Here is a 15,579-nt window from a genome sequence, read left to right on the forward strand (position 1 = left end):
CCCTTGCACTCACTTCTGTTCTTTGCAGTGCAAGATTGAGTGGGGAGCAGGGAGAATAACAGTTAGTAGTGTACTTTATGATATAATGAGTCTCTTCCAGGTCCAGAAACAAATAAAGCCTCAGGGTTAATGTGGAACATTCAAGTTCGAGGTATGCTCCTTATGATTCTTAGAAGCTATTGTTGAATTTATTCATTATCTTGACTCTGGAGAAGTGGTTCCCTCTCTATGCCTCAGGGTTATCCTAAGTCATGCTGGGGGAGGAGTTACAGAACTTAATGTCTTTGAAGCCAAGCTCAAATGTAAGAGAAAACATATTAGACCAGTTTCCGGCATTAGGAAGCATGGCCATCCCTGTGAAATCACCAGTACTTAAATTGATATAACATTTGGCTGACTTTTATCAGAACAATTTCTTAAATCCTTACTCTGCTGCAAGACAGCGAAAGAAACCTTATCACCTTCAGTTTACTTTTCTTTTTTCAAATTTTAAATTGTTATCTGTTTTCCTGTTATCTTCCCTTCCAAATATATATTTGTCTTTATTCCAGTACCCAGCAAGCCATTCCTTATAACAAAGAATATAGTTCAGCAAAACTAACCAATACGTCAACTGCATCTGACAGAATATGTAGTGCTCTCTATCCATGATTCAACACCCCTGCCCAAAAAAAAAAGTCTTCTGTGGAAAGGAAGTTTCCCAAACCCTGTTTGGCTTATTGGACTATGGAGGAAGTTTATAGCACTTTTGCCTATTTTGTACCTGAGCTGAGATCATGAACAAAGCATTCTTCCCATTTGTGCAAAATTGCCATGGTGACTAGACAGATGAAGAGACTTGTGGGGCTTTTTTCTCTCTGATTTCATGATTCTTTCTGAATTTGGGAAGGTTGGGAAAAGATGCTCTCACTATCTTAGAATAAAATTTTGTTTTTTTATATCCTGAAATTGGAGGCTCTATGGTTTAGTTTCTGATCCTGTCATACATAGTACTTGCATATTCGCCCCATTTTTTGCCCCATTTTCCATTGTTAGAGACTGTATTCCTGGTCTTGGTCTCAGAAATGCTATAGATATTAACTTAAGGGTGCTTGTTGTTTGTTTGTTTTTTTAATTTGATTATTTTTTTTTTAACATTTGCCCCAAAGTTCTGAAGTCAGATTACAGATAAGCATAAGGTTTCTTAACACAAATAGATTAAGAGGTTAAATAGAACTGTCAAGAAAGCAATTCAAAACTTTTATTATTCACCAGTTCTTATGTAGCAATCTAGAGTAGTTGCTGGGGATGATGCAGAATTTAACTGTTATGGTCCTTGCCCTTCTAGTACTTACAGCTTAATAGGGATCATTTATAGTTAAAACTAACCATGGTACAACTTAATTCATAAATTGAAAGATTAAAAATGGTGCTTCCAGCATAAGAAACAATACAAATAAAGGCACAGGACATGTATGGGACCAGCATTTTGTCTTGTTTGCTTGAAACACACTTCCAAACATCCCCAGGTCATGTCCCCCTACTCCAGACTTCAGCTCAACCTCCTTCCTGCTAGAAACTTCTATTCTACTCCTGGAAAGCCTTTGGGCTTGAGTTGGCCTTCTGTCTTGTTTTGTTCTGAGCCAGAACTTTATCTCACTTCCTGGCCATCTCTATACCATGTTGTTGGCACCCTCTTCTCCTTTCCTGCCCCCTTTATGTGTTGTCTCACCCCCACTGAAATGTCCAATTGTGGCAGGGACTGTCTTGTTCATTTTTATTTGTTTTCCCAGTACTTGGAATCAGATGGGCACATAATAAGTGTTTAATGAATGCATTGTGTGTCTGTATATCTAAACAGGGCTGGATAAATGAGAGTAATCTTAAAGAAGAAGATAGGATAGAGTAGTACTAGATTGGAGAGAGAGCCTTGAATGCCAGGCAGTGAAATTTGAATCTTCCTTTTTAGTAAAGAGCCAGTGAAAGATTCTGAGCAGAAAAAATAATATAGCCAGATACAGTCATAGGGAAGATGTCTGGCATCAATGTAAATTGATGATTTATCTAAACAGTTCCCTGGTAATGTAAGGCCTTAACTACACCATAGATCGGAGATCTCCATAATGTGACTGGCAAAACCCCAACGGGATGCCCAGGAGTTGTCCAGTCAGAAAGCAGTACTTTGAACATTTAATTGGTAAAAATGGAAGGGTCCCTGCACCGTCATCCCTCAGAATACAGTTACGTAGTTATTCTTCTCTTGCTATTCTTTCCGCCTTCCTAAGCTGCTTATTAGCACATAGAAACAGGGTATAGTATGTGATATAGCAACCAGAATAGGATTTTGGAAGCATTAATCAAATGTCTTTATTGTACCGAAGCAGGGGTTGCCAAGGAAAAATCTTGTTCATTTTTGGATCATAGATGTAAATATAACCAAGCTCCACATGGTGGCAGTGCTGTTGCTACAAAAGTAATTGGCAGCTGTGCAGTCTCTGTGCAGAAGAAATCTTTGTCAAGCTCAGAATACAGTTTCCTCTCATAAAAACCTTCTGCTAAAGCAATGAATTCAACCTGGCAGGAGGAGGAACATGGCCTGTTTTTAGGAAATGGCAAAGACTTTCAATAATAAAAAGTAGAAGATAAGAACATTTTCCCCCAGATTTTTGCAATCAGTTGTTGGAATTCCTGATGCATGTGAAAAAGTGTCTATTTTAGAAAGTCCTTACTTCCGTTTGAGTCTAGTAATGACCTCTCAACCTTTGCCTTCCAAAAACCATGTCTTCATTGGCCCTTTCTTGAAATGAAGTGATGAGTAGTATGAACTTGTAAACTGAGAAAAAACTAAGTATAATGATATTAACTGGTATTTATAGAACCTGTTAAGGTTTGCAGAATGTTTTACATATATCATCTCATTTGAAATTCACAGCAGTTTTGTGAGGGGGGTTACTATAGGTATTATCTCCTTTTTACAGGTGAGGAAGCTGAGACTCGAGAGACTAAGTCAGTCATCTGTGGTTTCACAGGTAGTACTCATCAGAAGTGAGATTCAAATCTAGCATTCTTTCCATTCGAAGAGGTTGAATCTATGGGCCCATCAGTTAAATGTCCTTAAATTCAAAACAATAGCTATTCTTCCCCATTTGTATTATTTTTGTAGTGTCTCTATAGGAATCCATCAACTCATTAATATTTCTCTCATCCTTTTCTGCAGTGATCGCTAAGCACCTCATTAGCATTAGCTCCTTATTCCTTCAAAGACTCAGGGAATCCTAGAGCTAGAAGCATATTCTCTTAAGTTAAATTCAGATTCCAAGCAAGATTAAGACCTCTAGGGAGCCTTTTAAAGTATTTAATCACCTTGATAATTGGCAACTTTAATGTGGCCTAAGCTAAAACTTCTCTGTACTAACAAAATAAAGTTAATTCTTTCCTGTAACTTTAAAATATAAGTAGGACAAAAATAGTCTGTATAAAGTATGAAAGTCAAATTAATTGAATATCTTAAAAGTATTAGATTTCTCAAGCTTTTTTTTCTGTTCTCACAACTTTTAAATTAAAGTAACCACTATTGATTTTCTAGTCTCTCTTCCTTTCTCCTCCTTTCTATCTAGAAATTCACGAATGTGACTTATGTGAACTCAGTTATATTATAGGTGTTTGACAACATTAAGTCATTCAATACCTTGCAATTTGTGTTCTCTTCATGAAATCATATCTTTGTAATTAATTTCAGTGCTGGCATTTTTTCCTTTTGAGAGGAATATAATCTTCTGATATAGGATCATTTCTTTGTTGTAGCAAAGAGACACCATGCAGGACAACCTGAAAAAACTCCAACAGGAAATGGCTGTCTTAGAAGCTGTCTTGGAGCAACATGGTAGTCAGACCTCCAACAGCCCTGCCTCTCAGGAATCCAGACTGTGCCCTTCCATGGACCAGCCAGACTTGAAACAGACCAGCACAGAAAAAGGTAAACACATTTTTATCTATAGACAGTTACTGACCATTTGGTATGTGGTCCTTTGTAAGATGTAATGAGAAATTGAGAGCATAAATAAATAAGGTACTTGCCTTCAAAAGGCTTACCAGGGAGGAACCAAGAGAAAAGATCATCCAGGATCACTATGGATCATCATCTATGTATTGAATAATATGTCAAGATTTGAAAGAGAGAGGAAAAAAAAAACCTTGTCTTTGGCTAGGAATCTGAGGAGGGAGACAAAGTATTCACAAGAAAATGACTTAATGCTTTCAAAGCAGTATGCCATGTAATTCTGTATTAGCCAATTCCGTTCTGAGCATCCTAAGGAGGGACCCTGATGAGCTAAAGCTCTAGCTGAGAGAAGCAGCCAGGAAAGACCTGAAACCATTCCTTGAAATGTGGTGAAAGGAGCTGAGAATGCTTAGTGCAGCTGAGTAGTGCAGTAGATAGAGTGAAGAACCTAGAGTAAGGAATCTTCAAATCCAGCTTCAGATAGGACACTCATTGGTTGTATGACCCTATACAAGTCACTTGACAGCTATCTGCCTCCATTTCCTGATCTAAAAAATGGAAATAATAATAAACTCCTAGGGTTTTTGTGAGGATCAAATGAGATATTTGTAAAGTATTTTGCACAGTGCCTAGCACATAGTAGATTACTATATAAATGTTGTTTTCTTCATTGTCATCATCATTATTAGTACAAATAGTAAATAGATGTTACAAATAGGGAAACTGATTTTGATTTACTATAATTTTTAATAATTGAAGCTATAAAATGGACTGCCTAACAAATTAGTAAGCTCCCCCATTACTGAAGGTGTTCAAGTAGGGACTAGATGGCTACTTATTGAGGTTGTTTAGAGCCATGATATCAAACTCAAAAAGAAACAGTCCCCCATGGTGGCATAATGGCTTAGAAAACTACAAATTAACATTATCTATGTTGTATTATATTTTTATTTTGTTTTGTTGAACATTTCCTAATTACATTTTAATCTGATTTGTGCTTCGCTCCAGATCACAGTCTGCCTATGAATTGAACACTTCTTGGTTTAGAGAGTTTCATACAATATGTAAAATCAGATATCTCAAATCTCTGAGATTCCATATTTCTATTCTTTTAATATTGGGAAAAAAGAGTAAAAGAGAGAGGAAAAAAAACTCTACAAAACAACAGGTTTTAGATATTAAACTGAAAGATACATAGTGTTTAAAAGGCATGACTTGAACCCCTTAATATATTGAAATCTGTATTGTACAGCAAAGTGCGTTATGACAGGATCTTCTTATATTGATGGGCCAAATTAATTAAGGCTTAACCCAAGGACACGAGTGCTGAAAGAATACAGTCTGAAAAGTGGATCAGAGCCAAATGGAGCTATTAAAGGGGTAGTCTTGAGCTAAATTTTAAAAGATGATCCTAAAATAATTTGCCACCTAGGCTTTCTTCAACAATGAGTTGATTGAGGTCAGTTCCAATTGTTCAGTGATGAAAAGAAGAGAGCACTGTGGAAACTGAATGTGGTTCACCATAGCATTCTCACTCTCTCTGTTGTTCTTTGCTTGCATTTTGTTTTCTTTCTCAGTTTTTTTTTTCCTTCTTGATCCGATTTTTCTTGTGCAGCAAGATAACTGTATAACTTTGTATATTTATATTGGATTTAACAAGTTAATATGTATTGAACTATCTGCCATCTAGGGGAGGGAGTAGGAGGAAGGAGAGGAAAATTTGGACAGGTTTTGCAAGGGTAATTACCCATGCATGTTTTGAAAATAAAAAGCTTTAATAAAAAAAAGAGAGAATGTATTGAATTTTATATATAGAGCGAGAGAGAGACAGACAGACAGACACATAAATGAGTGGATAGGGGAAGATGAGGTGAAGACGTTTGATTTTAACTGGGGGAAAAACTTCAAAAACGTGAGAGTTCAGTCCAAAAAAATATAGAGGATAAGTAAAAGCCCAAAAGATATGTCCCCACAGAAAGTTTGTTAGTTTTTTTTTTCCCTTAAGGGAGTGAAAAGATACCATGCTGTAAAGGCTTTTGTTCTTCTGTGACTCATTCCTCCTAAGATCTCCCAAAGTTCTTCTCATTGCCCTCTGTGTGTAGGTCTGCCAAACTAAGGATCCAGATTTCCTTCTTTTGATCTTTCCCCAGACTATGGGCCATTTTTCTTTTCATATATTGTTGTTTCTTTTAGGGGTATTGGGACTTTATTTTCTCCCTTTGGGTCTTTCTAGGAACCCAAGTCATTAGCTATTCAAACTCAAGGCCTTGATTCCTCCTCGATGTATTTTTGTGTTTAGAGGGAACAGTAGCTCATGCATGAGAAGCTGGGAACTCTGTTGCTATGGCAGTGGTTCAAAATGTATTTCCTTAAATGCATTCTTTGTAACTGTATCTCCATTTAGTTCATCTCTCAAATAATGAAGCCCAAAGTCCTGTCACGATCCCCAGCACAATGCTTCTCTTTGGGGTGCTTTCACTGTCTCTAGTCTAAAAACTGACTAGACTATTAAAATCCAAGTGTGTCAGAAATAAAATGTTATTGTCTGACTGAATATCTACATAATATACTATCTCATCTTAGTTTTTGTGTGTTCCTGGAGGTCTGCAGAAAAACAGTTTCCTTTGTTCCTCTAATTCTTAAGTGTGGTTTCAACTGAATGCCAACTCTAGTTATGAGCCATCCTCCCCCCTACCAAGTTCATGTGAGCCTAACACTTAACCAAGTATAACACTCAGTAGGAAAGATGGACTTGTTTTCCTCGGTGTAAGTCCTATAAAGCCACACCCTTGGGTCCCTTTTTGAAAAGGGATGCTCCTATATCAAATGTTCTTTAACACAGAAGTATTTGTTAGCTTTAACCTGGGGGCCATCTCCAGGTGGCGTGTGTGTGTGTGTGTGTGTGTGTGTGTGTGTGTGTGTGTGTGTGTGACATGTATATGTATACACATACATATATAAGACAAAGTCAAGGTTTACATATAGTTTAAATTCTAGCTTTGTCATATGTGTGACATGTATAGTTGTGTGTCTGTATAGATAGATATAGGTACAGGTTAAATTCTGATTGTCACTCACTACCTAAATGACTTTGAGTAAATCCTGACATCTCTATGGGCTTCAACTCCTTTGTAAAGTGAAAGGAGTTGAACCTAGAGAATCTTTAAGATCCATTTTGGCTTTAAATCTGTAATCTCAAAGAATGGAAAGAGATCTGGAACTTAAGAGTTTTGTGTCTCAGTTCTGCTACTAATTAGCCAAATGAATTTCTCAAGTCATTAAATCTCTCTGAGCTTCATTTTTCTCATCTGTAAAATGGAGGTAATAGTCCTGCACAGTCCGTCTTACAGAATTGCTGTGAGGAGGAAATAAAACAATATTTATGTGGAATATGATCAGTATGTACTGATCATACAGTCATCATCTACTTTTCTTTAGAAGTATTTGTCTGGCCCCGGTCCCCTATATCATAAGACTCCAGGTCCAGACAAGGTGGACCACCGTGGCTGGAGGAGAACCTCTCTAGGTTCTAGAGGGCCCTGATAGTGCTCAAGCTCACCGGTCCAGGGCTCTTTATCTGAGCTAAAACAGCTTTCCCACAAACCTAGAAGAAGTCAAGTTCTCCTAGAGATGAAGGATTGAGGCAAAAAGATAGCCCAAAAACCTGGTGGTGTGTCCATGAGGTACCAGGTGTGATTGCCTCATAACTTAGATTAGCTTTTGTTCTTTCTCCGTGGCTTGGGGTCCATTGTAATGAAAAGAGTAATACAAAAGCTAAATATTCTAGTTATGTAATGACTTGATAATAGCGGAGCTTCTAATTTTCATGAGACTTTATTTTTTTCTTTTCCAGTGAGTAATTAATTTGACTTCATATTCGTTCTTGGGAAGCTACACAGTATTCTATCAATTACCATCCTGTATTTTTAGTAAAATGACAACAATATTGAAAGGCTTTCTATACCCAATTAAAAGGGAAAAAAAAGTGTAGGTTCATGTTTAGGCCCAAATTGTTGTGAACAGCAGCTGACTCCAGGCAGGGATCTTCTTGTGTTCCTGAGACACTCATACCTTGAGAAACCAAGATGCCAGGAGAACTATAAGCAATATATTTGAGGACTGACTCAAGAAATCATTGATTATTTTCCTCCAAGCTACACAATATCTTTAAAACTAATTAATATAAACTTTGTTTGCATTTTCCTCTTACGACATAAATGGGCTTCTGCCTTCTTAATATAAACTGAAATTTTTATTTTAATCATTAATGGTTTGTTAATAGATATGAAGAAAGTATTTATGGTATTTATATTTTTCATTTTTGCTTTCTAAGTATTTCTGCCTTTAATTCACTTCTTAGAAGGTAGTAGCATGTTCATTTTTTTGAGAATTAATAAATAAAAAGAGTATCCTAAACATGCCAGAACTTTGTCTTAGGTCTGGTCCCTTTTTTGCCTATTTCATCCTTAGTTCCATTACTTTAAGGTTCCCCATATTTTTAAATAACTGAACAACTAAAGCAAAATGTCATTGTGTTTCTTTCCTTCCTCTAGTCCTTCATCTTAATCTACCCCTACTTCCTCCCAAACTCACATTCTTTGTAGCTTTGAAGGAAAAAAATGGAGTAAGAATAGAAAGGGTGATGCTTTTATCAGTAACTCTCTCCTATTACTTTTGATTTGATTGCTTCTTCTTTGGTCAAGTCATTGATCAAAAATACTTCCCTCACCTCACATCTTCCTCACTGGGGAGAGAAAAAGATAGGTTAAGTAGCTATGGCTCAGTTGGATGTCTTTCCTTAGCAGCTTCAGCCTAAATCCGTTTTTATTTTTGAATCATTCTCCTCCATTTGGTGTTAGCATCTGTCTGTCATATCACTTGTTAATGTTTATAAGCTTTAATTTTCTCCTTCTGATATGCTTGTTTAGAAACCAATTTGATTGTCACAGGCTGCTTCTCTTTACCTGAATTATCACCAGCAAGAACTAAGCTACTAAGCGAACTATACTGTTGTGTTTTTCTTTTCATCTGTTTGAAGGAGCAGAGAAAACTGTTGAATATCACAAAAGCCAAAATTCACAAAGCCTTTCGTCAGACAAGTCCCAGGCATTTCCAGGGGATTCCAGCAGTAGTAAAAATGAAGAACCAGGAGTTGAAGGGTAAATGCATTGTGTGTGTGTATATTGGGGGGGGAGAGAGATGCTGGGAGTGGAAAACTGTGATTTCTTAAGTTCTTGTCTTATAGTAAGCATTTGTTATTTTTCTCCATATCGTCTCTGGCTTTATGCACATAGACATATATAGCTTCTTATTCCTTTATGATGTGTATCTTATTAATCACCTATAGGCTTTTAGTCTTAAGCAATGTAAACCACTATGCAGGAAAGAGTATTAAACTCTTTCTGAGGTCATGAGCCAGATATAGTTGGATGACCTGTCCTTCTAGTATAAAGTACAACAAAACTAAAATTGTGAACAATACTGGAGTTTGGTAGTAGGATGTGACAAGGCTCCCCTCATAGATCAGCCCACACCCTGCTTGTAGTTCCTGTTTTCCAGAAATAAGTTTAGATGCTAACTTCCCTTGATTCAAATCAGCAAATAGTCATTAAGCACCTCCTATGTGCTAAGTCCCAGGGATCTGAAAATGGGGAAAGAAAACAGTCCCTGCCCTCAAGAGACTGACAGTCTAATGGAAGAGGGGATCAACAATGGCTGATGGACAATGCAATGTGTATTATATACAAATAAGTGTAATCTGAGAGGCAATGGGAATAAAGTAAGGGAGAGATCTTAACCCAAGGGGTCTAGGAATAGGAGGAAGTAACCCCTTTTGGCCCTTTAGAATATTAATTAGAAGAAATAGCAGTAAGGCAGCTGGTGATGCAGTGGATAGAGCATACTGGGTCTTTTAGTCAGGAAAGCCTGAGTTCAAATCTAGCTTCAGACATAATACTGTGTGACCCTGAGCAATTCATTTAAGCTCTGTTTGCCTCAGCTTCTTCAATTGTATAATAACTACATCTATCTCCTAAGGTTGTTATGAGGATCAAATGAGATAATTCAGATTTTTTTAAAAAAACACTTAGTACAGTGCCTGTCACATAGTTAATGGTTTGTAAATACTTAATTTCCTCCCATTGTAATTGTTCTTGAGGAAAAAAAGGGCTTTAAACAGATGTGGGAGGAGTTTCTTTCAGTAAGGACAGAGGAAGATGAGTTTGGGGCAGTTTCGCAGTCCACTTTGGCATGTGACGGGAGTGTAGGATAGAATTAAATCAGAAGGAGAGGTTGCAACAAGGTTGTGGTTGTCTGAAGGGCCACAAGCAGGATGTCATCTGGGGTTTTTCCTGAAGGCAGCAGGCGGCTGACAAAGATTTACAAGCAGGGGGACAACATGGTTGGCCCCGGCTTGGGAACACTACTTTGGCAACTCTGTAAAGACTGGATTAGATGCAGAGAAGCCAGTTAAAGTAGATGACAGAGCTAGAAACAAGAATAGTGGCAGTGCTAAGGCAGATGTGGAAGATGGGAGAGGTGGGCTCTCCAGAACTTGGTGCTTCATTAAGCAGGGAAGAGCTACCTGGAAGAGGGGATGAAACTATCAACAAACCATGGGAAGCTGAGAGGCCCTGCACGTTTTAGAGAGAAGAGGAGCTCAGTTTGGGATTTTCATGAATTTCAGTTACTAGCAGGTAGTAAGAGATTGAAGAATAAACCTTCAGGGTAAATGTGAAGCTGGACATAGAAATAAAATTGTCCTCTGTATAGGAGTGATCATTTCAGTTCAGGGAGGAAATCTAGCCAAGTCCTAGGGACAGTTCTTTGGAGGAAAAATTTCAGAACATCACTTCTAGACCAAAGATGATAATAACATGCTATGTTTAAACTGTGTAAAGCTTATCCATATATTTTACCTTATCTTACTTCTACAGCATTATGAGATAGATAGGACAGATAAAATTTCCTCTACACAGTGAGGCTAATCATTATTTATTATAATAAATAATAATAATCCCACTCTGTAGAGGAAATAGAGACACAGTTTGCTCAAGGTTGCACCTCATTAGTAGTAGAGCCAGTGATCTTGACTCCTAGTCTTGCCATTTGTATTGTACCTGTAATAAAGTGCTGTCCCCTGCAAAGCCAGTGCTCCTGATTATGTGTTTTAGAATAATGATGAGTTAGATTTGATCCAGGTACACCCTGTCTGATGGCATGTATTTTTAAAGCTAGGGGCAAAGGTTTTATGGCCATGCCATAGAGCAGTGCTTTCTGGCCTTTGTGGAGACCAGGTCTTATTGCTATTGATTGAACTAGCTAGCTAGAGACTAATTAATATATAGGGACCAAACACCCTTTTGTTTTTTTGTTTTTCTAATGTATTTATTTAAAACTTAAATCCAAATGAGAAAAAAGTATTGTCATCATATTGTATCAGGGAGGATTCAAAATATGCAACAATAAATTTCCATTTCAAGAAAGCATATATAATAATAGAAGACATTGTATTCCCAACTGTCCATCTTTTCTTTGCTTCCTTGTAGGTTTTTGTTTTTGTTTTTTATTCTTTGTTCCCTACTTCTTCCTCTTTCCCACTCCACTTCCCCCCGCTCCCCCCCCAGCCCCAATTCCCCAAAGCAGGATGCATTTAAGCACAGATATATTTGTGTATGTGTATACATATACAAAGATATGAATACACAGATACATATACATAGGACATGCACCTACATACATTTGTATACATATATATATATATACATATATATATACACATATGCATATATCTAAGACAATATTAATGTGACTGACATTTAGAGCTCTCTCTTGATCGAATCTTTAAGTTTGATTTTGTCTAAGAGCAGTGATTATTATTACCCCTACTTTTTTTTCTAAAATTCTACTCCTGATCATTGTTACTATGTTTGTGTATATTTCTTATCCTCTCTCACTCCCAGCTTCTTCTGCTTTACCTCTATCTGTTAATTTGCCTTGCTATTAATTAATCTCCCCACCAGCCACCTCTACCCCTATAGAATTCTCCTTTATCTTCTCTCCCACCCTTTTCCTTCCTCTTTATCCCATTCCTGTTAATCTGCATACTCCACTCCGGTTAATCTGAACACCCTTTTGTATCCTGTCTTCTCTTAGGCCCCCTTTCCTTCCCTTTTTATCCCTTTTCCATTAATCTATACATCCTTCTGTACTCCACCTTATTCTATTCCCTCCCCCCCACTGTTTCTGTATAAATTTTGGAGATGTGTGTGATTTCTTCTTTAACCCATGCCCAATGCAAAAGCCTATTGTTAGGAATTATTACCTAAAACCTTCTCCAGTGTAGCACTTTCAGAATTCCATTAATCTTTTCAGTCTTGATTGTCAACCAGTCTTGATTCAGTCCCAAAATCTATTGGTGGGCCCTGCTTCTTCAACTCATCCTTTCACAGCTGGCTGGAATGAGACAGACAAAAGGCAAATAGCAGGAATGATGATGTAAACTGGGTTGTTGAATGTTGAAGAGAATATTTGGGAGGACTCATCAGCTCCATTTTGTGCTTCAGCAAGAGATGTTCCAGCAAAGCCATTTGGACTTGGGCAGAGTCTGTGGGATTTGAGTGAGTGACAGTAGTGGTTAATTTGGTGAAACTTGCTGACATATTGTTAGGCATTGAGCCTCAGACTAGCCCCCTAAAGGGAGATGTCATGTGTCATCCTTGACATGTCAGTGCACAACATGAATCTGGACATGTTGCTTCCGTGCCAACACACCAGCTCTCTTGTTGCCAATCATTCCCAATAGTCTGACATTAACAGCTCTTGCTTGATTCTGCCACAGCTGCTAGAGAGACCAGAGGGAGCTATTATCAGCTCTTTCAGAAGCTGTTCTGATGGTTTTCTCCTCCATCCTTATTTCCAGGTCTTCCCTTTTAGAGAACCAAATTCTAAAGGGGGTTTGGAGCCCACTTGGCCACTCCAGGAATCTTCAGAAAGTAGACTCCTCTTTCAGAGAGGGGATTGATAGGATTACTGCCCTGAAGGAAAAACAGCAGTCACCACCTGAGGAATACAGTGTAATGATGGAACAGATTTGTGTGCTGAAACCAAACCTCGGTAACGTTCAAGCTGGTCTTAGTCACGGGAGGGGCTCTTGTTTAATTCATTTGTTTTTTTCTTTCAGTGAAATTCACTAGCATTCACCCTATGGACATGTTTGTTAAGAGTCCTACCATTTAAGGCTCTTGAGAGGAAAGTCTAGTCCTGTGCTCCCTGGGTGGGCTCAGTCTTGAAGAGGAGTCAGCAGTCAGGGCGCTGAATAAATGCTACAGCTTTGACACTTAAGACAAGAAAAGTGCTGGGAGCTGGATTTTCTCAGTTTAGCAGAACCCCATCCTCTCAGGAAAAATAGGCCAGAAGACCAAAATCACTTCTCATCTGTAGATGAAGGGACTAAATGAACTACACATTTTATGTCTTCTAAATCATTTTAATGGAGTGCAAATTTTATGACATGTAAATCAGACTTTCAATCAGTCCAAAAAAAAAAGTTTTAAATTCTGAAAAGAACATTAGCACAAAAGATGCAATTTGGCATTAAAAATGCCACATTTGGCCATGTTCATTAGTGTCTTTTAAGGGCCATCATAAATTTCCTGTTTTTATGCTTAATTCCTGATGGAGTAGCATTTTGTTAAAAGGTTTTAGAAATGTTCTGTTTTGTTTTTAATTTGGTAATGAGCTCTGATGACTCTAATGCACAAACTAATTGTACTTTGGTGCGTAAAATAGCAAAAAAAAAAAAAAAAAAAAAAAAGATGGCAATATCCTCGTAACCTGAGACAACCTGTTTTCATGGACTTCTTTTCCTACTTTTATACAATAAGCAATTTATAGTTGAATACATTAGACCTGAGGTTCTTTTAGTGTCATGGATCTCTCAGAAAGTCCAATGAAACTGGTAAACTTCTCAGAATAATGTTTTGGTTTTTTTTGTTTGTTTGTTTTTATAATAACGTTTTATTGACAGAACCCATGCCAGGGTAATTTTTTACAACATTATCCCTTGCACTCACTTCTGTTTCGATTTTTCCCCTTCCTCCCTTCACCCCCTCCCCTAGATGGCAACCAGTCCTATATATGTTAAATATGTTGCAGTATATCCTAGATATAATATATGTATGTAGAACCGAACAGTTCTCTTGTTGCACAGGGGGAATTGGATTTGAATAATGTTTTTAAATGAATAAAGTAAAATACATAAGATTACAAAGGAAACCAGTTTTAACACAATTTTTAAAATAAACAAGTACAGAAATTCCAGGTAATAATCACCCTGTAAGGAAAACTATTTTTCCTCTCTCTTTAGAAGCATTTCCTGAGTCAGAATCTGGAGTCAAAGTATACCCTGAGAAGACCAAATCCAGCCCCCAAGAGCATAAGGACACTGCCCTAAGAGATATTCTCAACCTGCCCACCTCAGCTTCTGCACTAAGGTCATCCCAACTTCAGATTGTGCAAAGGACCAATCATTCTGCTCCTAATGCTCCTGCTTGGAATGGGAAGGGGCCCCTGGAGGAGGCTTCTGCCTCGAAGAGTGTCAAAAAAGGAGGGGCAGGCAGCCCCAAAATGTCCCTGGTGGCATCGGGTTTGACTCCCAAAGAACACGTGAGTGTGTCCGAGTGTGTCTGGCCAGGGGCTCTGCTGCTTCCCTGGTAACTGCGCTGTTATATTCTTCTCACAGCACATTATCGTGAGGTCCTGGAGAGAGGGTAGCCTTTGTCAAGATGACCCTGGGAAGCTAGCCACAAGTCTACACCATGTCCTTTTTATTGTTGATTTCTGAAAAATCACTGTGAGACAGTTTTGTTTTCCTGATTCTTGCTTCTTTCTTCATTATTTGACTAGTATCTTTTTCAGGTGCTAGCAAAAAGCAACTAGAGTTTGTATGGCCATGATCCAGAGCTATTAAAAATTATTTAGTTGTTGTTGTTGTTTTCTTTTTCATCTTTAGCAGAAAATAGGTGTGTCTCTCCTCTCTCCAGGAGGTAATCCTTTTTTCTTCTACATCTCGGTGTGCTTGGTGCTCCCTTGCATAAATTGACTGAATCTAGCTACTTCCAAATATAGTGCCAGACAGTGGCATTTGTCCAATGTTTATTTGTCTTTCCTCTGCCTTGTAACACAGTCATTCAGCAGCCTGCCATGTCATTTCTGCCCTGCAACACCCCCTGCTATTAGGAATTTGGCCTCTCCTCTGGCTTATCTTGCCAAAGGCAAGAATGGTTTCCTATTGTGGAAAAATACCCACTGAAATATTAAGGATGCAGTTAACCTGTTTCTGTTTGGCCCGGGTTTGAAATTCAGACACATGCAAGGCACTCACCTTCCCCATAATTTAACATAATTGGTATCACTTTATATAATTAAAACAACTTAGTAAATATTTCTTTAAGCCCCTGACAGCGATAGGGTGTCAAATGGGCTTAGGGAGTGAGCAGTATTTATTACAAGCTGAATGAAAATATTCAGTAATTCTTTTTAGTCTCTCTTAATAGTGTCCTTTTTTAAGGATAAGGAGCATCTCTAATTCTAACCTTCCT

The 15,579-nt window shown here is 37.9% G+C and overlaps 1 protein-coding gene across 1 annotated transcript in view; it reads left to right on the forward strand.

Annotated features, from left to right (window-relative positions):
- The window catches only part of BRCA1 (BRCA1 DNA repair associated), a 77,153-nt gene that overhangs the window by 42,775 nt on the left and 18,799 nt on the right, over nucleotides 1-15,579 (forward strand). The window contains 4 exon segments of the mRNA XM_051994357.1: nucleotides 3,784-3,955; nucleotides 9,018-9,138; nucleotides 12,900-13,093; nucleotides 14,346-14,644. Of these exon segments, the coding sequence (XP_051850317.1) occupies nucleotides 3,784-3,955; nucleotides 9,018-9,138; nucleotides 12,900-13,093; nucleotides 14,346-14,644 (786 nt within the window).

Source organism: Antechinus flavipes, chromosome 4 (assembly GCF_016432865.1).
Source record: "Antechinus flavipes isolate AdamAnt ecotype Samford, QLD, Australia chromosome 4, AdamAnt_v2, whole genome shotgun sequence".
Classification (NCBI taxonomy): Eukaryota; Metazoa; Chordata; class Mammalia; order Dasyuromorphia; family Dasyuridae; genus Antechinus; species Antechinus flavipes.